This window comes from Geotrypetes seraphini, chromosome 6 (genome assembly GCF_902459505.1).
Source record: "Geotrypetes seraphini chromosome 6, aGeoSer1.1, whole genome shotgun sequence".
NCBI classification, from domain to species: Eukaryota; Metazoa; Chordata; class Amphibia; order Gymnophiona; family Dermophiidae; genus Geotrypetes; species Geotrypetes seraphini.
Genome location: NC_047089.1, coordinates 138658911 through 138684545, shown reverse-complemented (window position 1 = coordinate 138684545; position 25635 = coordinate 138658911). Strand labels below are relative to the sequence as shown.

At 40.1% G+C, this 25635-nt stretch overlaps 1 protein-coding gene across 2 annotated transcripts in view; it reads left to right on the top strand.

Annotated features, from left to right (window-relative positions):
- The window catches only part of UBE3A (ubiquitin protein ligase E3A), a 224120-nt gene extending 214828 nt beyond the window's left edge, over nt 1-9292 (top strand). The window contains exons 10-12 of one of the 2 annotated variants that reach the window (XM_033948634.1): nt 5408-5551; nt 5908-6003; nt 7640-9292. In XM_033948634.1, coding sequence (XP_033804525.1) covers nt 5408-5551; nt 5908-6003; nt 7640-7760 — 361 coding nt within the window. In that variant the 3' untranslated portion in view covers nt 7761-9292. The remainder of the gene's footprint in view (nt 1-5407; nt 5552-5907; nt 6004-7639) is intronic. The other variant, XM_033948635.1, reaches the window with a different exon arrangement.
- Nucleotides 9293-25635: the final 16343 nt, after the last annotated feature.

Below are 25635 nucleotides of genomic sequence, written 5' to 3'. Positions count from 1 at the left end.
TCAACATCTGTCATTCTGGGGCACTATATGTTAGAGAATTGAATCAAATCAAATAAACATTCTGCATGACATAGATAGTGTGGAATCCTTATGGATAGAAATTCCATTTGTGAAGGGAAGGAATATAAAGGTTGGGTTATACTACCGTCCCCAGGGACAAAATGAGCAGATAGATTAAGAAATGTTTTTAGAGATGCTGGAGAAATGTGCAACACTATAATAATGGATGATTTCAATTACTCCAACATTGGTTAAATGTTACATCGGGGAGTGCTAGGGAGGTAAAATTCCTAGATGTCATAAATGACTGCTTCTTGGAGCAACTGATCCGGGAACTGACAAGTGGTGCTATTTTAGATTTGGTCTTAGTGGAATGCAAGGCATAGTACGGGAGTTAACTGTGTTGGGTCCGCTGGGAAATAGTGATCATAACGTGATCAAATTTGAGCTGAGGAACATCGCAAAAGAAATCTACTGTAGGGGCGTTTAATTTTTGAACTATGACTATGATAAAATGAGGAAAATGGTTATAAAGAAGCTAAAAGGATCGGTTGCAAAAGTTAGGACAGTAAACCAGGCGTGGATGTTATTTAAAAATTCCATCGTGGAAGCCCAGACCAGATGTATTCCACGTATCAGCAAAGGTGGAAAGAAGAGGACACGAAAGCCGGCGTGGTTAAAAGGTGAAGTGAAAGAGGCTATTAGAGTCAAAAAAACATCCTTTAAAGAATGGAAAAAGGATCCCAATGAAGAAAATAAGAAGAGACACAAGCACCAGCAAGTTAGATGCAAAGCATTAATAAACACAGCTAAAAAAGAATATGAAGAGAAACATGCAAGAGAGGCAAAAACTCATAGCAATTTTTTTAGGTATATGAGAAGCAGAAAACCTGTGAGGGAACTGTTGGATGATAGAGGAGTGAAAGGGGGGCTCAGAGAGGATAAGGTCATAGCGGAAAGACTGAATGAATTCTTTGCTTCGGTCTTTACGGAAGAAGATGTAAGAGAACTACCTGAACTGGAAATGGTTTTCAAGGGTCATGATGAAGTGGAACTGAAAGAAATCTCAGTGAATCTGGAAGATATACTGTGCCAAATTGACAAGTTAAAAAGTGATAAATCGCCAGGACCGGATGGTGTACATCCCAGGGTACTAAAAGAACTCAAACATGAAATTGCTGACTTGCTGTTAGTGATCTGTAACCTGTCGCTAAAATTGTCTGTAGTACCTGAAGATTGGAGGGTGGCCAATGTTACACCGATTTTTAAAAAGGGCTCCAGGGGAGATCCGGGAAATTACAGACTGGTAAGCCTCACTTTGGTGCCAGGCAAAATGGTAGAAACGATTCTAAAAAATAAAATTATGGAACATGTAGACAAACATGATTTAATGAGACAGAGTCAGCATGGGTTCAGACAAGGGAGATCTTGCCTCACAAATTTGCATGATTTCTTTGAAGGTGTGAATAAACGTGGATAAAAGGTGAGCCGGTTGATATAATATATCTAGATTTTCAGAAAGCTTTTGATAAAGTTCCTCACGAGAGGCTCCTGAGAAAATTAAAATGTCATGAGATAGATGGCAAAGTTAAGTTGTGGATTAGGAATTGGTTATCAGATAGAAAACAGAGAGTAGGGTTATAGGTCATTTTTCTCAATGGAGGAGAGTAAAAAGTGGAGTACTGCAAGAGTCTGTACTGGGACTGGTGCTATTTAACTTATTTTTAAATGATCTGGAAATTGGAACGACGAGTGAGGTGATTAAATTTGCAGATGACACTAAATTGTTCAAAGTTGTTAAAAACGCATGCGGATTGTGAAAAATTGCAGGTGGATCTTGGGAAATTGGAAGACTGGGCGTCCAAATGGCAGATGAAATTTAATGTGGAGAAATGCAAAGTGATGCACATTGGGAAGAATAACCTGAATCACAGTTACCGGATGCTAGGGTCCACCATAGGGGTTAGCACCATAGAAAAGGATCTGGGTATCATTGTAGACAATATGATGAAACCTTCCTCCCAATGTGCGGCAGTGGCCAAAAAAGCAAACAGGATGCTGGAAATTATTTTAAAATGGTTGGTTAAAAGACTAAGAATGTCATAATGCCCCTCTATTGCTCCATGGTACGACCTCATCTTGAGTATTGTGTTCAATTCTGGTCTCCTTATCTCAAGAAAGATATAGTGGCGCTAGAAAAGGTTCAAAGAGCAACCAAGATGGTAAAGGGGATGGAACTCCTCTCGTATGAGGAAAGATATGATTAAAGTCTACAAAAATTCTGAGTGGAGTAGAACGGATACAAGTGGATCAATTAGGGGACACTCGATGAAGTTACAGGGAAATACTTTTAAAACCAATAGGAGGAAATTTTTTTTCACTCAGAATAGTTAAGCTCTGGAACGCGTTGCAAGAGGATGTGGTAAAAGCGGATAGCGTAGCTGGTTTTAAGAAAGGTTTGGACAAGTTCCTTTAGGAAAAGTCCATAGTCTGTTATTAAGAATGACATGGGGGTAGCCATTGCTTGCCCTGTATTGATAGCATGGAATATTGCTACACCTTGGGTTTTGGCCAGGTACTAGTGACCTGAATTGGCCACTGTGACAGGCTACTAGGCTTGATGGACCATGGGTCTTAACCCAGTAAGGCTAGTTTTATGTTCTTATGCTTCAGTACATCCCAGTTGTGCAGAATGGTGAAACAGATGCTAAGAAAAGAGAAATTATGATTTACTGGATAATTTTTATTTTCTTTAGTCAGCGACATCATTTTGCAATCCTGCCTTTGGAAGACCTTGGCCTAGGGTTATCAGGTGCTCTGTGCTTCTGTTTAAGTTCTTCAAAAAAATCCCTTGTGATTGGCAGCCGTACAGAGTTCCTGTGATATGGCAGTATCCTGGTATATGCAGGAATAGTGAGTGCCACTCTGTGGTGGTTTGTTCCATCAACTAAATTGCAACAGTAGTTTGAGTTCATTACAAGAGGGACTTTCTACTGCTTGGGCAGATGCATACTGGATTGTTGGAGGGAGAGCTTATACCATTAATGTCACTGGCAGGTTCAGTTTTCTGTACCTCCACCTGCTAGTAGGAAGGGATATCAGCCAATTGTGCAGAACAGTGTCACTGTCTAAAGAAAAGAAAAGTATCTGATAAATTATAATTTCTTCTTAACCTCCTTTTGGTTAACTTGTAGTCCTTATATATTGTGGAGTTCACAGGGCAAAGGTTCATTTGAGCTTTTTCTTTTTTTTTAATAACCATTTTCAGACATTTTTGACTAAAATTTGTAATTAATGTAAGTTTGTAAGTGCATGCTAACCAATGCACATCCCTATTGAGTTTTATTAGAAAGCCTACATAGGAGACTTTAGATCACTTCATAGGAGACGAAACAAGCTAAGCAAAAACACCCCTTAATTTTAAATGGTTACAAAACCAAAATGTATTGGTATATTCTTTCACCTTTGAGGCTACAGTTTCATCAACTCATAAAGTTTCATATGGTATCTACATACACTCGATGTGCGCCCCATCTGTTACTCGGCAAACATCTATGTGATAATCAAGCTTGGACCAGATTCTCCAAAGCATATCCGGCGTGATTGCGTTTATAGCTTCAGTGATGCATTCTGCAGATCATCCATAGTTGCAAATAGTGGAGGTACGTGCACTCTGTCTTTCACGTACCCCCAAAGGAAAAAGTCACAAACAGTAATGTCTGGTGATCTCTGAGGTCACTTGAGAAATACCTGGTCATTTTGTCACGTTGCATTGTCTGAAGGTTGTAACTTCTGCACCAATTGGAGCTTATAAAGGTGAAAATGCAAGTGATTGTGTAAGATCTTGCTAACCGTGCTTTTTGGGACTTGTATTTGTTGTCATCTTATTTATAAACATATTCCAATAAGTTTTGATTTTGTAACCATTTAAAATCAAGGCGTGTTTTTGTGGGTACCTGTTCTGCCCATGTATTTATCTAACAAGGGTATGTAGAAGTCACCTCCAACAAAGCTTCAGAGTAATATAATTCTTTATTGCATAAACATCAGATAATACCAAATAATGCAGATAGACATCAGATAATATACAAGAAATAGATAGGATATAGAATTTCTATATATACCAAATAGAATACTTCACCATGTCTGGCACGCCCCCTTTCAATACTGATCGGGAATCTGATTGATGAAGGGAAAGGACCCAGTCTCATAGCAGTAGTACTCCCAATGCTGCAGCAGGATTCCAAATCCAGTCTGTGACTCTCAGTCTTTTTTAGCACAGAAAGTGCTGAATTTCTCACACACACAGACACTGCTGGTTCTGCACTAACAACAGGTGTCCCCCTTATCACAGATGGAATGAGCTCAGGCCCTTCCTAATTACAGTAAAGGAAGCAGTGCTCACCTGGCTATGGGAGCAGCTGAAAAACTTCTCTGCAGGAATGCAGAAGCTAGTTTCAGCCATGCCTTGCATGGGGACTATGTGGAAAAGTTATATGTTCAGTTGCTCACAGTTATTTCTATTAAAGCTGTTAAAAGTATTTTGCCTTTACTTTTTGAGTTACCATTTGTGTGTTTGTGTATATACACATACACACACACCTTTGCCTTAATTCTACAAAATACGAGGCTTGTATTGTTTTTACCTGCAAAGAGAGAGCAAATCAGAACATAAACCACTCTGAAGAGAAACTTATAGTCCAAAAACATTTTTTTCGTAATGTACTGGATTACATACAAATTGCCCTTCCGTGGCAAACTTCCACCCTCAGCATCGAGTAATGTTGCAACACAACTCAATGATGAAAGTGAAGGTTGACTAGACTAGAATCAGATTAGTGCCTCCTGATTTTAGTCTTTGTCTGCTTTCTTTTGCCTCTGAGTCAGCCCGTGGAAGAGTGGGCATTTGTAAGTAATCCCTATCATGTTATGACTAAAAAATCTTTTCTTGGACTATTACAGTGTCCCGCAAACATTCTTGAACTGCAGCACAATAAACATAGTGGCTGCAGCTCGAGGCACCCGTGATGTCATCACGTCGACATCCACGCATGCACAAAGGCCCTCCAGAAGGGCCCTGAGTTGCAAGTGGGGGGTGCCAACAGGGAAGAGGGCTGGAGAGAAGGAGAGGCACTGGTGCTGGCTGATTGCCCACAGGACATGTCTCTTGCTGAATCAGGCGCCTCTCCTCTTCCCCAGTGTGTCACGGTACACAGTTTGCGATACACTGGACTATTATAAGTTTCACTTTGGATTGGTTTATGTTCTGGTTTGCTCTCTTTGCTGGTCTGACATTTGTAAACTAGTTTCCTTTTTGTTTCATTGTGGTTTGTTTGGGAGTTGTTTTTTTTTACATTGCATATGACGAGCACTAGTATGTTTTCTTGTTGTGTCTCCATCAAATTAGAGAATTCTGGGACATAGTTCACTCATTTGCAGATGAACAGAAAAGACTGTTTCTGCAGTTTACAACGGGCACAGACAGAGCACCTGTAGGAGGACTAGGAAAATTAAAGATGATTATAGCCAAAAATGGTCCAGATACTGACAGGTAAATAAATAACTGCTATGGTGCTTTATATATATATATATATATTTTTTTTTTTTTATTCCCTACATATGGTAACTTAAACAGGTTTCACTGGTAAACATTGAGCTGATAATATGCTTGAATCTAAAAACTAAAGCGTTATGTTCCGGTGTAATGATTAGTATTTCCTTTAAAAACTGTGGCTGCGGTTTAAGTTATACCCAGATGTTCATTTTCAGTATCTGGCTATTTGCTGTTGCTGAATATCTGGAAACAATGGGCAGAGCCATGAGAAATCTGGGTAAGGGTGATATTAGCAGTGTTACCTGGATAGCCACCCAAATAATCTTTGGACTTTTTTTCTGAAATATCACCAGATCTTTCCAGCATTATCCAGACAGCACTGGTCCTGGAAAGTTGCAGACAATTCAGGTGGTCATAGTAGCCATACAAGAGATCTTTTCATGGAACAGGTGACAAAGATGGTCTGTTTGGTGGTTTAATGCAAGTCTCTTACTACTTATGTGATGGAATAACATTCCTTTATCCAACTGTTGAAATTGTTAGATATGGATTCTTCTAGAGTAATGTGATTACACTGGTCAACAACAAAAAAAAGGTTTTCTTTGCTTCTGAGAACTTAAGAAGTGTTCTTAGTTAATTTAATGACGCTGATTTCAGATCTGTAATTGAAATTCAGTTAGCACGTCAGGTTTCTGAGATGTATGTTACTGATTTTTAGACAGTTTGCCATATCGGCACAATATTGCGAATATGAACTTGTATTAAGGAGTTTACTCTGAAAACAAACATGAAGACAATAAGGAGACATATTACAGCATATATTTTCGCCTCTCTTAACTCATACAAAAGTGATGACACTATGTTCAGAAATGTTTGAGACACTTGCTTTTACACTTGTACTGTACATTTGTCTCTCTTTGCAAGAACCAACAATAGTCTCCCATCATACTGGGATTGAACTTTCCCTGATACCTGCTTTCCTCCATCACCTTGATATCTTGATGAATTTTTTCCCCCATGCTCATTGCTGATATCACTAGGATTGGGTGGGAAGAAGTCGAGGTGAGAATGTAAGAAGTGCATTTGACATTCTGGCACCCATTAGCTGATATGCTGTCAGTATGTTCTCCACAAGTTCAGCATAATTTTCTGATCTGTGATTACCAAGAAAATTGTGAACAACCAACACGAATGATTGCCATACTGCTGGGTTCAGCTTCTGTTTGAACTCATCATCAAGGATCAGTTCATGGATTTCGTGTCCAACAAAAACACCTTCTTTGATTTTGGCTTCACTTTTCTCAAAACCAAACGCATCACCAATTCTGGCCATTGCCACTGTGTTAATCCAGAATAGCAGACAGTGCAGCACACATGAGGTACTCACTCTTTATCTTGGTCACCAACTTTACATAGCTTGTATGCTCTTTGAAGTCTACTGGACAGATTCTTTCACGGATCTTGTTCAGTTAATTGTCCGCAGACATAACAGAAATTATCAGGATAGTTAACACAACCTCGTCTGTTCATAATTATAATATCTTAGAAAAAACAAAATATAAAAATTCACAGGTAGAAAAAGCAGCACAATCACTTTTTAGTATAAACTTTCAAATTACTGGTGTATGTGATCGATGTGCTGTCCTAAAATGCAATATTTTGTTACAGAAACAGTAAAATACCGATGCTTCACAGTAGCATTATTGAAGAAAATGATGTAAACACAAACTGATGCATAACTTAAAAACAGGATGTGATAGACGAAAATTGTTTTCAGATTTAGAGTCAGCATGTGGCTATTGTTAAAGGTGACAGAACTCCAGTAGCAAAATGTTTGTTGACCAGTATTATAGGCATATAAGTAAAAACATCTTATATTTGGGTGAAAGTTACATAATCATCAAATTACTTCTGTATCTTTTCAAATGTGAATATACTTACATGCTTTTTTTTATTCATACCTTTGCTGGTATATGATGCCTTGGCTAGATTTATCTACTGACAGAGTTGTTTTGAATGTGTAAGAATCTGTTGGTCATGTTTTCCTTTCCTGTCATTAAAATACTATCTTTTCTCTTTCTACAGACTTCCCACATCTCACACATGCTTTAATGTCCTTTTGCTTCCGGAGTACTCCAGCAAAGAGAAACTGAAGGAAAGACTGTTAAAGGCCATTACATATGCCAAAGGGTTTGGCATGCTGTAAAAATAGAAAATAAAACAAAAATCTGGATATAACAAAAGGGATAAAAGTAAATTATAGCCCTGTCCCATCCCCAATCTCTCCCCCCAAAAACCCCCTTAAGATAGCAAGCTATAGCTTGTCACCTGTGTTTGTGCCTCCCTTATTAACTGGGGACATTAGGTTGAAACAGCAGATTTCAGCCACTTAAATGAACAAAATCTTTATTTTTTTTCCTTTTTTTAGCGTGAAAGTATTGCATATTCTTTCACTTGTATGTACAGAGAGGTTTTCTGGAATATTTATTTTAAGGGTTAAAATCACTTTGCTTGTGTTATTACTGCTTGAAGTTAAGCCGTTTTAGAGTATTTAAAAAGTAGTACTCTTCCAACAAAATTGCCATCACGTGTAGACAGTGTAACCTTCAAGTATGTGCTATTTTCCCCACATGTAATCAAATCAGGAACTGTACTTTTGAACAGTATGCTTATGAAACTTGAAGTCATGGAAACAGTGTTTTGCAGTTACTGCTGTTCTAGCCCCAGAGCATTCTGTGCAAAAATTTTGGACTTGATAAAGTTGTAAGAACTTGGAATGTTAAACTGCAACCTTGAGAACATTAGTCACAGCACAACAAATTAAACAAAATTCTCATTTCACTATGTTGTCTTCACATGTCTTGTAATATATTGTGTTTCATTAGCAAATTTATTTTCTTGGTATGTGACAGAATAGAGATTAGATATATTGGGGAGGTTGTTTGCTTTATTTTTTAAAGTTTACTGGGGAAAGTGCATTTCGGCCAAACAGCTCTAGGAAAAAATGAAGTGTATTACAAGAAAGATAGGAAGATGTCTGTGTATTCTAAATGAGAAGCAAGTGGAAGTGCACTTAAAATATAGTATATAAATTGCTTATTACATTGACATTTTAAATAGACAATCCGAAGTCTTCCCTACATGTTATACTTTAGTGAACCGTTCTTTTATCAAGGCACATGATCAGTGTTGCAGCATAATTCAGAAGCAGATGCATCTATACTTTTAAATAAATATATTATTAGTTCTAAATTAGACACACAATTGAATACTGAGGCCTATTTATGCTTTATATTCCAAATCTACATTTAGAAAATAAATACAGAAATCACTTTTGTTTATTCCATAACAATCAAATGGGTTTAAAATTTTTACTATTGAGAAATCATAGAAGTAAAGTGTTTACCTTTCCCTTTTGTGTGTGTAATGTGAACATTCTGTTGCAATATAAAATAAAGGGGTTATGTATTTTTATCTGCAGACATAATTGATTTATCTTTTTACTGAAAATGATAGCTAGTATGCAGAACTGAGCTTGTGCCTTGACAATTGCTAAAACTGATCAGCGTGAATTTTTTTTTTTTGAAATTGGCATAAAGGCATACTTTTGGAATCATATGAGCGAGAGAAGCCATCTCACAGAATTTTTAATAAATTCTTAAATTTTTTCAAGTGATAGATCAACAGACAACTTATGTAATTTAATGCTGAATAAAAAACAGTGACTTTTTCACCATGGTTTAGTGAAAGAAAGCAATGATTTCCTTGTTTTGATAACCTGGTTATCATGCAATTTAGTTGTCAGCAATCTTCAGTTGACTTGTGGTGTTGGACAAGTATGATTAAATGAGTCTATGAAAAATTATTGTGCTTTTATTGAACATATTTCATCTTAGAATTTTGATTCATGGACTTGTGCTTGACATTTCTTGTTAATGGCATGTAGATGAACTTCTAAAATGTTTGACTTTTCCCAAATGTGTGTTTATGGCTTTGGGTAAAATAGTATTTTATGAATCTGGTATCAGGAATTGTTAAACCCAAGTTATATCATCCATGATGGACATAAGGCACAAAAGTTGGTTACTGAGTGAAGCAAGCCATAGGCAGCAGAACACTTTTTTGTTTGGGGGGGCCCACAAGCTCCATCTCAGTCCCTGCCAAACTCTACCCCAGACCCCGCCCCCATAATAGTACTAATTGTAATACCATTTTTCCATTCATTTTTCATATATACACACAATATAATCTTATTAACAATACATAATGGTTAACCACAAAATTAAAGTACGCAAAGCACCCTGTAATAATAATAATAATAACAGCTTATATACCGCAATACCGTGAAGTTCTATGTGGTTTACAAAGATTAAGCAAAGGGACAAATTGATTGACTTTAAGAGGGGAGGAAGAAAGAGGGTTAATAGGACAGGAAATCCATTTTTGAGGAGAGAGTGATCAATAGAACAAGTTAATCGCTATAGAGGGGAGAGAGAAGAGAGGATCAGTTGTCTAGATACTTTAGGAACAGGTGTGTTTTCAGACGTTTCCTAAATTCCTCATAAGTAGTGGGCGAAAGCAATTGTTCTAGGTCTTTACCCCATGATGCTGCTTGGTGCGAGAGAAGATGTTCATGGTGTTTTTTCAGTTTACTGAGGGGGAAACGAAGTTGGAATGTGAGCTTCTCTTGTGTCTGTTGGCTGAGAAGACGAAAAGGTCAGTTATATGTATGTTTCTCAACATTCATTCCTACTAGAACACCTGGCCTTGGTCACACATCCTGAACACAGATAACCCCCATGCAAATACAGGGCCACAAACTAAAAGTACTAATATATACAAACAAAACCTTAAGATGCAAGACTCTGCATGCAGTACACCCCTCAGAGAAATAGAAACAAATGCATTTCTTCCTGAACAGTGCAAAATGTAGACAGCAGATGTAATTTCTCAAAACTGACACAATTCAACCACTAATTTGAAAATACCTACCTTTGTTGCCTGGTGATTTGGGTTTTCAAACCATCTTTCCCAATCTGGCTGCACTTCCTTCTGTCTGTGCTCTTAACTGTGTATCCAGGGTCAAATTATCCATTTGCTGGTTTTCTGTCTTTCACTTTCTGCCATACATCCGTCGTTAGCATTAACTTTCAACATTCAACTTTCTTCCATTTTTCTGTTTTCTTCTCAAAATCTATCTACTTTTCCATGTCTTCCTTCCCATCTATCCATATGTACCATCTCATTCTTTCTTCTCCCCTACTCCTATTTTTCTGCTTTCTTCTCAAAATCTATCTACTTTTCCATGTCTTCCTTCCCATCTATCCATATGTACCATCTCCTTCTTTCTTCTCCCCTACTCCCATTTTTCTGCTTTCTTCTCGAAATCTATCTACTTTTCCATGTCTTCCTTCCCATCTATCCATATGTACCATCTCCTTCTTTCTTCTCCCCTCCTCCCATTTTTCTGCTTTCTTCTCAAAATCTATCTACTTTTCCATGTCTTCCTTCCCATCTATCCATATGTACCATCTCCTTCTTTCTTCTCCCCTACTCCCATCTATCTATAAGAAGCATTTCTTCTTATCTCTTCCCTGTTGTACCCATTGCTGTGCACCATCTCCTCCTGTCTCCCCTTCCCCTCCATCTCTATGCACCATCTCATCCCTCTCCCATGGTCATACATCTCTGTCTTCCCCCCTCATATAGCCTGGAATCTCTCCTCTCCCATTTTCTGGCATTTCTCTCTCTTTCCCTCCCTCTTCCCGAGGTCTAACATCTCTCTCTCTCTCTTTTCTGTGGTCTGGCATCTCTCTCTCCCCTCTTTCCCTTCTATTCTGTGGTCTGGCATCTCTCCCTTCTTTGGGTCATCTCCTCTCCTTCCGCGTGTAACATTTCTCCATCCCTCCTCTCCACCACTATCATGTCCAACAATTCTCCCTCTTTCTTCCTTGGACCGCTGCTATTCAATGTATTTATAAATGATCTAGAAACAGGGACGAAGTGCGAAGTAATAAAATTTGCAGACGACACCAAACTATTTAATGAGGCTAGGACTAAAGAGGACTGAAAAGATTTACAAAGGGACCTGAACAAACTAGGGGAGTGGGCGACGAGAAGTTCAATGTAGAGAAATATAAAGTCTTACATGTAGGAAACAGAAATCCAAGGTACAACTACACGATGGGAGGGCTGGTAATGGGAGAAAGTAGCCCAGAGAAGGACTTGGGGGTACTGGTAGACAAGACAATGAAACTGTCGGCACAGTGCGCAGTGGCCTCTAAGAAGGCGAACAGAATGCTAGGTATTATCAAGAAAGGTATTACAACTAGAACGAAAGAAGTTATCCTGCCGTTGTATCGGGCGATGGTGGCCCGCATCTGGAGTATGTGTCCAATATTGGTCGCCGTACCTTAAGAAGGATATGGCGAAACTCGAGAGGATTCAGAAAAGAGCGACGAGATTGATAAAAGGTATAGAAAACCTTTCATATGCTGAAAGATTGGAGAAACTGGGGCTTTTTTCCCTGAAAAGCGGAGGCTTAGAGGTGACATGATAGAGACTTACAAGATCATGAAGGGCATAGAGAAAGTGGAGAGGGACAGATTCTTCAAACTTTCGAACACTACAAGAATGAGAGGGTATTCGGATAAATTAAGAGGAGACAGATTCAGAACCAATGCTAGGAAGTTCTTCACTCAGAGGGTGGTGGACACCTGGAATGTGCTTCCAGAGGGCGTGGTAGGACAGAGTATGGTATTGGGTTTCAAGAAAGGATTAGATGTTTTCCTGAAGGAAAAAGGGATTGAAGGGTATAGATAGAGGATTAATATGCAGGTCCTGGACCTGATGGGCCGCCACGTGAGCGGACTGCTGGACATGATGGACCTCTGTTCTTCTGACCCAGCAGAGGCACTGCTTATGTTCTTTCCCCATAAACATAATCTCTCTTTCCCTCTCATGCCACACACCTATGTTCAACAATTCTCTGTTCCTTTTCCTTCCCCCACCGGCAGCATTTCTCTCCCTTCCCACTACTCCACCTGCACATCTCTTTTCCTCCTTTCCTACCCCCCCAGCCCATGCATTTGTCCTTCCCAACCCTCTCCCAGTACGTGCAGTATCTGTCTTTCCCAACTCCCTGTCCCCTGCACCTAGTCTCTCCCTGCCAGGCTCAGCACCCTGCCCCCTTCCTTCCCTACTCCGTCAGGCTCTGCACCTAGCCCCCTCCCCCTCCTGTGCCAGACTCTGCACCCAGCCACCCACCCCTGCCACACTGTGCACCCAGTCCCCTCTCCCTCCCTCCCCCTGCCAGCCTCTATACCTAGCCCTCTTCCCTCCCCTTTCAGGCTCTGCACCCAACCCCTTTCTTTCCCTCCCTCCCCTGCCAGATTCTGCACCCAGCCCCCTTCTTTCCCTCCCTTATCAGACTCTGCACCCAGCCTCACCCCCTCCTCTGTCAGACTCTGCACCCAGCCCCCTTCCCTCCCTCCCTCGCTCTGCACTATGCCCTGTCCTCCTACCTCTGGCCTGGTGGTCCAGAGATGCAGCAGACAGGAGCGAGCTTTCTTTGCTCCTGCCCTGCTGCTAACCTGCTCGATCGTGGCTGGTTTCTTCTGCCACTGAGCTGCAATGAGCAGGGGCGTGCTTTGGCACTCCTGCTGAGTGCTCAGCAGCTTCTTTGACTGGCTCCTGCAAATTCTCGCAAATCACAAGAATTCACGGGAGTCAAAGAAGCCGCTGAGAGCCAAGCAGGAGCGCCAAAGAGCGCCCCTGCTCATTGCAGCTCAGCAGCAGAAGAAACCAGCCACAACCAAGCGGGTTAGCAGCAACAGGAGCAAGGAAAGCTCACTCCTGCCCGCTGCACCTCTGGACCACCAGGGATAAAAGTAAGTGGCAATTTTTGGGGATACTACAGCCCCTGTGGTCCCCCTGTTATGACACCTGTGAAGCAAGCAGCATGGCCTTGCATAGATGCAGAGAATATGTTGGCAACGATGTGAATGAAAGTTTCATGGTACGCAGGAAAAATTTTTAAATGATTTATTTTTTTATTATTTATTATAAGATTTTCAATTTTAAATACAAGCATTGCTTTTAGACAATGCTACAGATCTAGAAATTATATTCAATAAAACTTATAAAGAAACATTAATTATATCTTATTTAGTCCACAAAAATAAAGATCAAGAAAAGAAATAAACTCCCAAATGGAAATAAGAAAATTAGTTTAAGTCACAGCATTAGATTCCCGAATTACAGCCAGCTGGCAGGTCATACATTACTAGACATGGTTATCAACCTTTCTTTTGATCCAATAAATTCCAAAAGTTGTTTAGGCTCAAAGAAAAGAAAATTCTTATCTTGAAAAGTTACATAACACTTTGCAGGAAATTTAACAAGAAATGTAGCCCCCAAAGCAAGAGTTCTTGGCCTCAAGGACAAGAACTCCTTCCTACGTCTCTGGGTCCTCTGAGCTAAATCTGGAAAAACTCAAACATTAGAGCCCAAAAACTTATCATTTATATGACGAAAATAGATACGAAGAATAAGTTCCCTATCACTCTCCAAAGCTAGATTCAACAGCATGGTAGTTCTATGGGTGACAACCTCAAGGGAATTTTCCAGAAATGAAGACAAATTCATATCCACTAAATGTTCTATTCCATGTACAGAATTTTCATTTTGCTTGCAGATTTCCATGTGCAATTTCTTCTGAATGTAAAGGCTATCAGAAGCAAAGGAACATCAGCTTAGTTGGAGCCCGATTATTAAGCTTATGTTCAATAGGCACAGAATAGGAGAAAATCTGTAGTAAATCAGGCCTGTAACCTGGTGTACAAATTAGTAATTGCAGTTAGGATCTAACGTTCCCTTTAAGGAAAACCGAATGTAAATGACACCTTCTACAAAGCTTTTTCAAATTAATTTGCATAAGGTTTTATTGTTTTTGTTATCTTTGAGAATCATAGCTTTTGAAAGCGCATCATAGCCAAACAACTGAACTGGTATTGAAATGCAAGTGTATGTTTTAAATATTTAATATAAATTTTACAAAATTGCTTTTTTTAAGATTTAGTGCACAATTCATTTTGTGATCATTAATTTAATAGTTTTATATCACACCTATCAACCATACAAACAAGCAAAAAAAAATGTATAAACATAAATGAAAACACAAAAAACATTGTAATCAAAGGCTAGACAAAATAAGCATGTTTATAGATTTTTATGGATAGGCAGTAGTTCTTTTTATGACAAACCAACTAGAAAGGAAATGCAGGAACGCATAGGGCAGGGTGCTTGCTTAATGGCTGTCCTCGAGGATTACATCACAAGTCAGGTTTTCATGGTTTCTTCAGTGAATACTCGTATATGAAATCTATTTATATATAATATAGACAGTGCTTGCAAATAGATCTCATGTATATTCATTGTAGAAATCCTGAAAATCTGACTGGGTTGCAACCCTTGAGGACCATGAGCAACCCCAGTGTAGGAGATTGACAAGCCATAGATAATCTCATGAATTATTTTTGACTCTTGTAAAATCTAAGATGCTTCATAATGCTTTATCCATTAAGCCAGATTGGTGTTCATATTACCATGTAAATATTAAACAAAGACATTTAGATTTTACACATACCTTAACTGGGAGCCAATCCAGTGTAATGTGTTCAGTCTTTTTCATTCCATAAATTATATGTGCTGCTGCATTATAAACCATCTGTAAAGAATCTGCCAATGTATCAGTAAGCCTAGATATAAAATGACAATATTAGTGATTGGGTGACCATTCAAAAATGTTCAAATACCATCTTCAAATGTCATTTATAAAGTTATTTTAGTGTGATGCAGAACTACATACAACTTGATTTATTTTATAATGGCAAAATGTTATTGAGGCAGATCTGTAAGTTAAGTTGTATTTTTGCAAGGATAAGTAGAATTTATCAGCCACCCAAATGATGATTCATCTAACAGCACCATCACTTATGGTTTCAAAACAGTTCTGGCGAAAAAAATCATTTTAAGGTTTTTTGAGCATGTATGACATGTCTGACTTGCTCATCGCCCTGTATCCTCTTCATTTCATTTTTGTCCTTGGTGGCAATTGCATGCCTCCTCCTCATGTGTTTTTTAGGTGTTTTTTGCTTCCTCATCTTTTCTTCCTCTTCCTGTGCCCAATACCCTTAGTTTTATAAACTTTTGTTAAGTTAATGATCATTGAATTGGGGCCCCAGGAATTTCCTCCTCCACTGTGGCCTTTATATATTGGCCATGTTCAATACATTTTTAGTGGGGAAAAATATCATTTTTTGCATCAGCTGTTTTTCTCTCTATCTTGAAAAAAAGACTAGCAGCTTCAACAGTTTTAAGATATATTTTATCAATTGGTATGAATTCTGCATATGTTATGGGTAGTATCTTTTTAAAAATATCACCTAGGTCATCAAACTCCACAAAGTTTGAGATTTCTGAACTTCTTTGTCTCAAAATAAAAATCTGAAACAACTACAGTGGAACTGAGAATATCACATCTATTTGTAAGAGTTCTCATATGTTTGTCCAACAGAATTGTCCTGATTCAAACAGCACCAGGTGATCATGTTCTCTCTAAACTCTACTAGATTAATTCCTTTCTTTCAGAAGATTGTCAAAACATGGAGCTGGATCATTTCTGAGAGAAGAGCCTTAAGAGACATGCAGCCAATAGGAAAAGGTTGGGTTCTCCAAGGACAAACAGGCAAAAAATTCTCACATGTGAGTGACATCATCCACAGAACTTGGTATGGGCACTATCAAATGCACTGTCAATTTAAATTTTTTAGGCAGTGCCCATACAGTACGCATGCTGGTGCCTTCCTGTCTGAACTGAGGAGCAATGTCTTCAGTTTTCTCTTCAGCACGTCAAACTTTATAACTTTTTTGTGCCTTCCTGTCCTTATTTTTCAGAGCTTTCATCATAATTCTTAGTTGTTGTATTCCAGTATTTTTCCTGGTTTTGGTTTAATTTTGTCAACTTTTCAGTTTTGGGCCTTTGGGCTACATCGAGCCTCTTTTCTTAGCTGGGAGCTGACATGTATATTCTGGACATCTGGATGATTCTACTGGACTCTACAGACCTAGATTTTCACTTGTGTATGCTGGAAACTACAGACATATTTTCCCATAGCCAGGCCCAGCCTGTGTACCTTGCTACAGCTGCAGTCTTTGCAATGCCAGCAATGATGTTCTTGTTTTCATTCCCTGCTGGGAGTCTATCTCTTCAAGGCCCTGCTGGACTCTTATCACTGCTGTATGACTTCATATGCCAGACACCCTAAAAAGCCATAAACCATTTATAATGAGCAAGGAGCTCTGCTCATGTGGGTGTAACAAGATGAAAGATCTTGGTACCAAACCATGGACTCTCTGTCTCTGAACCAAGCTATGGGAACTAGACAGCTGGATTGTTGAAAGGCCATCTCTTTGCCAACTTTTCATCTTACAAGGACACCAACTCGAATACCTCTAATTAACAGCTGCAGGTCTCCGTGCTGAAAGAAGACAATTCAGCAACAGTTCTCTGTTTCTGTAAGGCCCCCCTTTTACTGGGGGGGGGTGTGGAGGTGAGAGAGAGACGTGGACGATAGGGAGGAGTTAGCTGTACATCATGTTATGTACCAATAGGGAAGTACATACCCAGAGCTAGGGGATGGCCTTTCTTGGAACAAAGGAAGAATTTCTCTGTATAAAAAACACGTGCTTGCTAAGTAGAGCCAGAGAAAGATTCACTTACTTAAACTAAACTAAACCTTGGGTTTATATACCGCACCATCTCCACGAATGCGGAGCTCGGCACGGTTTACAGGAAGAAGGATGAGAGAGGAACTACAGTGGAGAGATTAAAGAGTTAGGTGTAAAGGGGGAAGGTGAGAGGCCTAAGAGGGGGGAAGTGTTACAGTTTTGAGAATAGCCAGGTTTTTAGGTGTTTGCGGAAGAGTTGGAGGGAGCTTGAGGTTCGGAGAGGGGAGGTGAGGTTATTCCAGATCTCAGTGATTCTAAAGGGGAGGGATGGCCCAAGTTTGCCTACATGGGAAATACCTTTTATGGAAGGGAAGGATAGTTTAAAAATTTGGGAGGATCTGGAGGAAGTAGGGGTTGGGGAGTTCCAGGATAGAGGGATAACGGCAGGAAGGATGCCATGTAGGATCTTGTAGGCCAGACACGCACATTTGAAGTGGATCCTGGGGATTACTGGGAGCCAATGGAGCTTAGACAGGAGTGGTGAGACGTGATCAAATTTGCTTTTACTATGGGGAACTGCTAGCCCCCTGTTACGCATATGAGTGAAAATTCTTCTCTCCATTGTATATTCTGAACTGACAATACATTATGCTTTGCTATGCCTTGGCTGCTGAAATATTGTAACTTTTTATTCTAACAATAAACGAATATTGTCTGTTTTGGAAGATACAATGCCGTCTTGTAGTTATTCCAAAGAGGTAACCAAAGCAGCTTTTATCTCAGAGCATAGATCATTTTCAGAATACTTTCCACTCAAGCTCCCCAGGCCATTGAGCACTTTGATTTAGCGTCAGTCATTTTCCCTTTCAGTTAAAAGTGGTACTGAGATGGTTTAAGAAATGCTCTCGATTTAATTGGACCATATTAGGCTCTGACCCACATAAACACAAAAATCCATTTCTCTACCGCAATACCGTTAAGTTCAATGCGGTTTATAAAAAAGAATAATTGTACAATTAGATGAAATACTGTATATACTCGAATATAGGTCGATCCGAATATAAGTCGAGACCCCCCTTTCCCCCCCAAAAGGAGGAAAAAATGGTTGACTCGAATATAAGTCGGGCGGCTTAATATTCAAGTGCCCTGCCCAGCTCTGCACCCAGCCCCCTTACCTCCCTCCCCTGTCAGGCACTGCACCAGCACCCTTCCCTCCCTCCCCTGTCAGGCACTGCACCTAGCACCCTTCCTTCCCTCCCTCCATTCCCTGTCAAGCTCTGCACCTAGCACCCTTCCTTCCCTCGTCTGCTGTCAGGTACTGCACCCAGCACCCTACCTTCCTTCCCTCCCTCCCTCCCCTGTCAGGTACTACACCCAGCACACTTCATTCCTACCCTCCCTCCCCTGTCAGATACTGCTCCGCTTTCTTCCATCCCTCCCCTGTCAGGTACTGCACCCTTCCCTCCCTCCCCTTTCAGGCTCTGCACCCTTCCTTCCCTCCCTCCCCTTTCAGGCTCTGCACCCAGCACCCTTCCTTTCTTCCCCTGTCAGACTCTGCACCCTCCCTCCCAGGCTCTGCCCTCTATCCCCCCTCCCTGCCCTATCCTCATACCTCTGCTGATCCCTGGTGGAGGTGCAGTGGGCAGGAGCAAGCTTTCCAAACTCCTGCCCTGCTGCTAACTGGTTGGCTGACTGGCACAAGCAGGAGTGGCTTCTTTACTTCCTAGAATCACTCTCCTGCTCGTGCCGCTCTGCGGCCGAAGAAACTCAATCTGTGGCAGCGGGGCAGGAGTTAGGAAAGCTTTCTCCTGCCCGCTGCATCTCCACCAAGGATTGGCAGAGGGCCCGCTGCACCTCCACCAGGAATCGGCAGAGGTATGAGGATAGGCAGGGAGGAGGGGAGGCAGATCTTGGCTGCGGCGGCCTGAAAAATTCTGGGAAGGGGCGTTGGCTCATATATAAACCGGGACCCCCATTTTTGGGCCAATATTTTGGCCCAAAAATCCTGGTTTATATTCAAGTATAAACGGTATATTAATTACCCAAAAATCTATTAAACAAGTTTTCAATTATTTCCTAAAATGTTGATAAGAACTGGAGATCAAGATCGTAGCTTTAAGATACTTATCCCATAGTGCTGCTTGGTACAAATAAAGAAGTTGATTATATTTCTTATATTGGCAACCTTTAATTGATGGAAAAATAAATAGCGCATGTTTACTTCAGGAGTGCATAAAATTTTGCAAAAGTGAATGAGTCTACAAGATAGTTGGGTACTTGACCTGATACTAACTTAAAACAGATACATCCAAACTTGAATTTAACTCGAGCCTCAACAGGCAGCCAATGTAGTTCACGAAAAAAATGGAGTAATATGATCGGACCTCTTCAAATTGACGAACATCCGCATTCTGGATGATATGTAATATACAAATTTATTTTTGAATACCAGCAAAGTAAACAATATTGCAGTAGTCCAAGTGACTTAAAACTGATTGTACCAATAATTTAATAAATGAAACATCAAAGTAGGTTCTAATGGTGCACAGTTTCCATAACATGTGGAAACCCTTTCACACCACAGCATCTACCTGATTTTTCATAGTTCTGATCCAAAATCACTCCCAGAATGTTGGTGTGTTGACTGTTCCCTTTGTCTCAATGCAAAAAAGGTCACTCAAAGCCCAGAAACTTCAATTTAAAAAACTTTTTGGCACCACATCAGCATTGACATCCAGCATGACGGGGGATTCTGGACCAGACACTCAGCTTCCAGTAACCTTAGCATAGACACTGAGTGAATCAACACCACATCCAGAGTGTTGGACTTCTTGAAGAGGCAGGACTCCATATCATCTTTATTGATGCCTCCAGTATCAAAAGATACAGAATGTAAGAAAGCTAAGAAGCACAAACTTTTTTCCCCTTCTAGGTATGCAACTGCGTCCTCCCAGGCATCGACTTCCTCGATGCAATGGTAACCATTCTTCCATCCAAATGATGTCTTCTCATAGGCATGCCTTGCCATCGAGGTCTCCCATGCCATACCAACCAGTACAGCAAACTGCTTCCCTGCCAATGTTTCTTCCAGCATTGGCACCTTCTCTCCAAAAGGAAATCGGGTCTATGCTCAGACAAGATCTTTTGGGGCTACTTCAGTCGCAGTCTTCACAGGCATTAAATTTTATTTTTTATTTATTTAGCCTGTCCTCCCAAAGCAGCTCAGAACGGGTTACAGGAATACATTCACAGTATGGGTAGGACAAATTTTAGTGAGACATACAGACTTTACAACAAAGAAAAATGGGGAGACCCAATGATCCACAGTGAAAACAATCCACCAATGAAAACAAAAACTGTGGATACAGATGTTCTGGAGATAATTAATTAAACACTGACATATAAAACCACGAAAATTCAATTAAAAAAGTACAATGATAAAAAATACAGTGATAAAAATCCAACCGGACCCTATACGGTCCATGTTTCGGTGAACACGCCTTCCTCAGGGGTTCAATGGTTTGCAAACTCACATATAAAGAATTGGACTGAAAACAGTCTATTGTCTTTAAACCTGTGAGCAAAGAACACCACAGACAAGCTGAAATAGCAAAAAAAATGCAAGTTCCGTCGATCGTCGGCTGTATAACTTTCGGTTATACATGCTGTACAACTAAGTCAAAGCCGGCCCATGTCCCGCCCAACTCCCGCCCTCGACACTCCTCCTGAAACGCTCCGTTTAGCTTTGGTCGTTCAGCGGCACTATGAAGGCCTAGGTCGGTTAGAAATACGTCCAAAACCAGTTTTTAGTATCGGCACTTGGACGTATTTGGGAAATGTTCATCCAAGTGCCGACTTAGGCCAGTTTTTGGATGTTTTTCTCTTTCGATTATGAGCCCCTCTGTGTTCATCCCATGCGTTTTTGAACTCTGTCACCATATTTCTCTCCACCACCTCCCTCAGGAGCGTATTCCAGGCATCCATAACCCTCTCCATAAAGAAGAATTTCCTTATATTGTTCTTGAGTCTACTACCCCTCAACCTCAAATTATGTCCTCTGGTTTTACCATTTTTCTTTTAATGGAAAAAATTTTGTTCTACATTAATAACTTTTAAGTATTTGAACGTCTGAATCATATCTCCCCTGTCCCTTCTTTCCTCTAAGGTATACATATTCAGGGCTTCTAGTCACTCCTCGTACGTCTTTTGGCACAAACTTCCTATCATTTTCGTCACCCTCCTCTGGACCGCTTCAAGTCTTATGTCCTTCGCCAGATACAGTTTCCAAAACTGAACACAATAATCCAAATGGGGCCTCACCAACGACCTGTACAGGAGCATCAACACCTTTCTTCTACTGGTCACACCTCTCTTTATACAACCCAGCATCCTTCTGGCAACAGCCACCACCTTGTCAGTTTTTTGCCTTTAGATTTTCAACACTATCACCCCAAGGTTCCTCTCCCCATCCCCAGCCTCTTACTTCCCAGCTCATACGGCTCCTTCCGATTATTAATCCCCAAATTCATTACTCTGCATTTCTTTGCATTGAATTTTAGTTGCCAGATATTAGACCATTCCTCTAACTTTTGTAGATCTTTTTTGATGTTTTCCACTCCCTCCTAGTACAAATTGATTTCTGAATTTTGAAAAAGAAGCCAAAAAATAGTCTTAGAGATATTTGGAGCATCGAGATAAAACAGTATATTTCTGTGTCTCGGCCATGAATCTGGATTGGGAGGTTGAAATGTACAGAGTCAGCATCTGAGACAAACATGGTTATTTTTATTATATAGGATTTTTTGGACTCCAGTTCGATTACAAAAAATAGATAATTCTAAATCTATCTTTTTTAAATCTTATAGATGCTGGCATTGTCATATTAATATAGGGACTTTGGATCATCTGTTATATTTTTGTCCACTGATACTTAGTTTCTGGAAGTCAATTTGGGGAAAAATAAATCTCATTCTTAGGTCATCTATCTCCTTATCCTATGAGGCTGTAATTTGTGCTGTGTTACTTCATATTAAGCCTACTTTAGACAAGTATAAAAGTCGCCTTTTCCTGATCATGACAGGAATAGGTGTTCAACTGATCGCACATAATTGGAAGAACCATGACAGGATTAATTATACTTTTTGGTGGGTAAATGTGTGTACCACATATAAGTTTGAAAGAATGATGGCACAAGATTTGGGGACTAGTAAGTCCTTTAATGATGTATGGAGTCCATTGACTACTTTTGTTACATTACAGTAAGGGTCATGTTTCTTCCCTTTACATTAGATTTCTTTACACATCCAGGGAGGGTGGGGGAGGGAAATATACTTTGAAGAGTTAAATTATTTAATTATAATATTGCAGGTACATTATATGTATTGTATTAGTAATTAAGTTGAGGATGGGAGAAAATGATTGTTTAATGCATCAATTGTATAGTTAATAGTGCTTTTCATGTATTCATGATTAATCAAATGTATTGCACTATCAAAGTTTGAAAATCAATAAAGACTTTTTAAAAAAAATACATTAGCCAAAATCCCATGTTTAAGGGAAGAGCTTTTTGGCAATTTTATAGAGACGGCCACACAAAAATGGATAAACTTTGAAAAGACCAAGATCTACACCTCATACTTCGAAGCATTCTGCTAAGCATTCTTATTCACATTAGCAGCGATACACTTCTACATTCTTTTGCTTCTGGACTGACATTGCACAAGAATCAAAAATAATACTCAAAAAAAGCTCAGGCCTCAATTCTTCTGTGTATTGGGTCAAGCATTCCTACTGTTTTCTCCTTAGCCACTTCCTTACCAATGGGAAGTCATCTTCACTTTTACCACAGCATTGGCCTTGATAACAACCAACCTGTGAGTTCTCCCTGTCATCAAGGATGTTTATTGTTTTTATCATGTTGTCAACATACCGCTAAATTATCCAAGAGAGTCCATTTTTAGCTCTCAGGACTTCCCTTCTTCTTCAGGACATAGAGGCTCTGCTTCCACTATATGTACAGGAGCTAGTACCCCCTTCTCAGAAAAATTAGGGATTCTACTTAAGATATTTATCATTTCAAAGTTGATGGAATATATGCATCATTTCTAGTTTAAGAAACGTTCAACTTATATCTCTTGGATTTTAAAGCTACTCATAGATCAAACGATTAGCTATATTCTCTAGATGGCACAAACACCCATATATCCGTTATTTCTGTGCCTGGACTGCTGTGCCTGGATCTTCTCGTAGACTGTTTACCAAGTGCCTGATAGTTTTGGCACCAACTTTATGAGCCCAAGGGTTCTACAGTCCAGTGCTATTTTATTCAGCACTGAGAGTTCGAAGTCGGTTTTTCAAAAATCCTAACTTCAACCCTCTCTGGCTCTAAACTTCATAGGGGCCCTGCTCGCATTGATTCACCTCAAGGCAATCCTAACTCAACAACGAGTTAAGTTGCTTTTTTTTTTTGCAATCAAGTTTATTACTTTCCATCCATATAAGCCAGTTAGAAAGAACATAAGAACATAAGAAACGCCTTCACCGGAACAGACCAAGGTCCATCTAGTCCAGCGATCCGCACACGCGGAGGCCCATTTAGGTGCTCCTTGTTGAAGACCCGGATTTCCCGTATCCCTCAATATGTTTTGCAAGAAGGTGTGCATCCAACTTGCGTTTGAAACCCAGAACAGTAGCCTCTGCCACCACCTCCTCCGGGAGAGCATTCCAAGCGCCCACAACTCGTTGTGTGAAACAGAACTTCCTAACATTTGTCCTGAACCTGCTGCCACTCAGTTTCAGGCTATGACCTCTTGTCCTTGTCACATCTGAAAATGTCAGTAATGCTGCTTCCTGGTTAATTTGGTCAAATCCTTTTAATATTTTAAAAGTCTCTATCAGATCTTCACGCAATCTTCTCTTTTCGAGGGTGAACAGTCCCAGTCTCTCGAGGCGTTCCTTGTAGCTTAAATTCTCCATGCCTTTGACCAGTTTCATGGCTCGCCTCTGCACCCTCTCCAACAGAATTTTATCCTTCTTAAGATATGGAGACCAGTGTTGGACACAGTATTCCAAGTGTGGTCTGACCATTGTTCTATAAAGTGGCATTATAACATCCTCTGACCTACTCGTGATCCCCTTCTTGATTATGCCTAACATCCTATTTGCTTTCTTCGCTGCCGCCGCACATTGGGCCGATGGCTTTAGGGTTCTGTTTATCAGTACCCCCAAATCCCTTTCTTGTTCGCATTTGGCTAAAGTCACCCCGACATCTTGTAATCATGTTCTTTGTTTTTCTTTCCCAGATGCATCACCTTGCATTTGTCTATGTTAAAATTCATCTGCCACTTTATCGCCCACGTTTCCAGTTGGTTTAGATCCTTCTGAAGATCCTCATAGTCCCTTTGAGAGCCAACTACCCGACATAGTTTTGTATCGTCTGCAAACTTGATTATATTGCATGATGTTTCCTCTTCCAGGTCATTTATAAAAATATTGAACAAGATGGGCCCAAGAACCGAGCCCTGGGGCACGCCGCTGGTCACCTTTTCCCAGTCCGAGAATTTCCCATTTATGGTTACCCTCTGTGTTCTGTTCTCAAGCCAATTTCCGATCCATCCTTGCACTTCTCCTATTCCATGACTTAGTAGTTTACTCATAAGCCTTGCATGCGGAACCTTGTCAAACGCTTTCTGGAAGTCCAAGTAAATTATATCCACTGGATCTCCACTATCTACTTGCTTGTTCACCTTCTCAAAGAATTGTAGTAAATTTGTCAAACATGACCTCCCTTTCCTGAAGCCGTGTTGACTAGCTCTTATTAGGTTGTGCTTATCCAAGTGTTGTACAATGTGATCTTTAATTAGTGCTTCGATTATCTTCCCAGGAACCGATGTGAGACTCACTGGTCTGTAGTTTCCTGGTTCACCTCTTGATCCTTTTTTGAAAATTGGGATGACATTTGCTATCCTCCAGTCGTCTGGTATTTGCCGGTTCTAATTCACATGTTAGCTAAGGATTGTAATAGTTCCCCAATTTCTGTCTTAAGTTCCTTTAATACTCTCGGGTGGATTCTATCCGGTCCAGGGGATTTATCACTTTTTAGTCTGTCAATCTGAGAGTAAATCATGTCCAACTCCACATTTATTGTTGTTAGGCTCTCCTCTATGCCCCCGGTGAATACCCTCCCGGTGTCTGGCATTGTTGTAGTGTCCTCGTTTGTGAAGACAGAGGCAAAGAATGAATTTAACTTATCGGCAACCTGTTTGTCTTCTTTGATTGACCCTATCCTTCCCTGGTCGTTGAGAGGGCCCACTGTTTCTCTTGCTGATTTCCTTCCTTTTATATATCTAAAA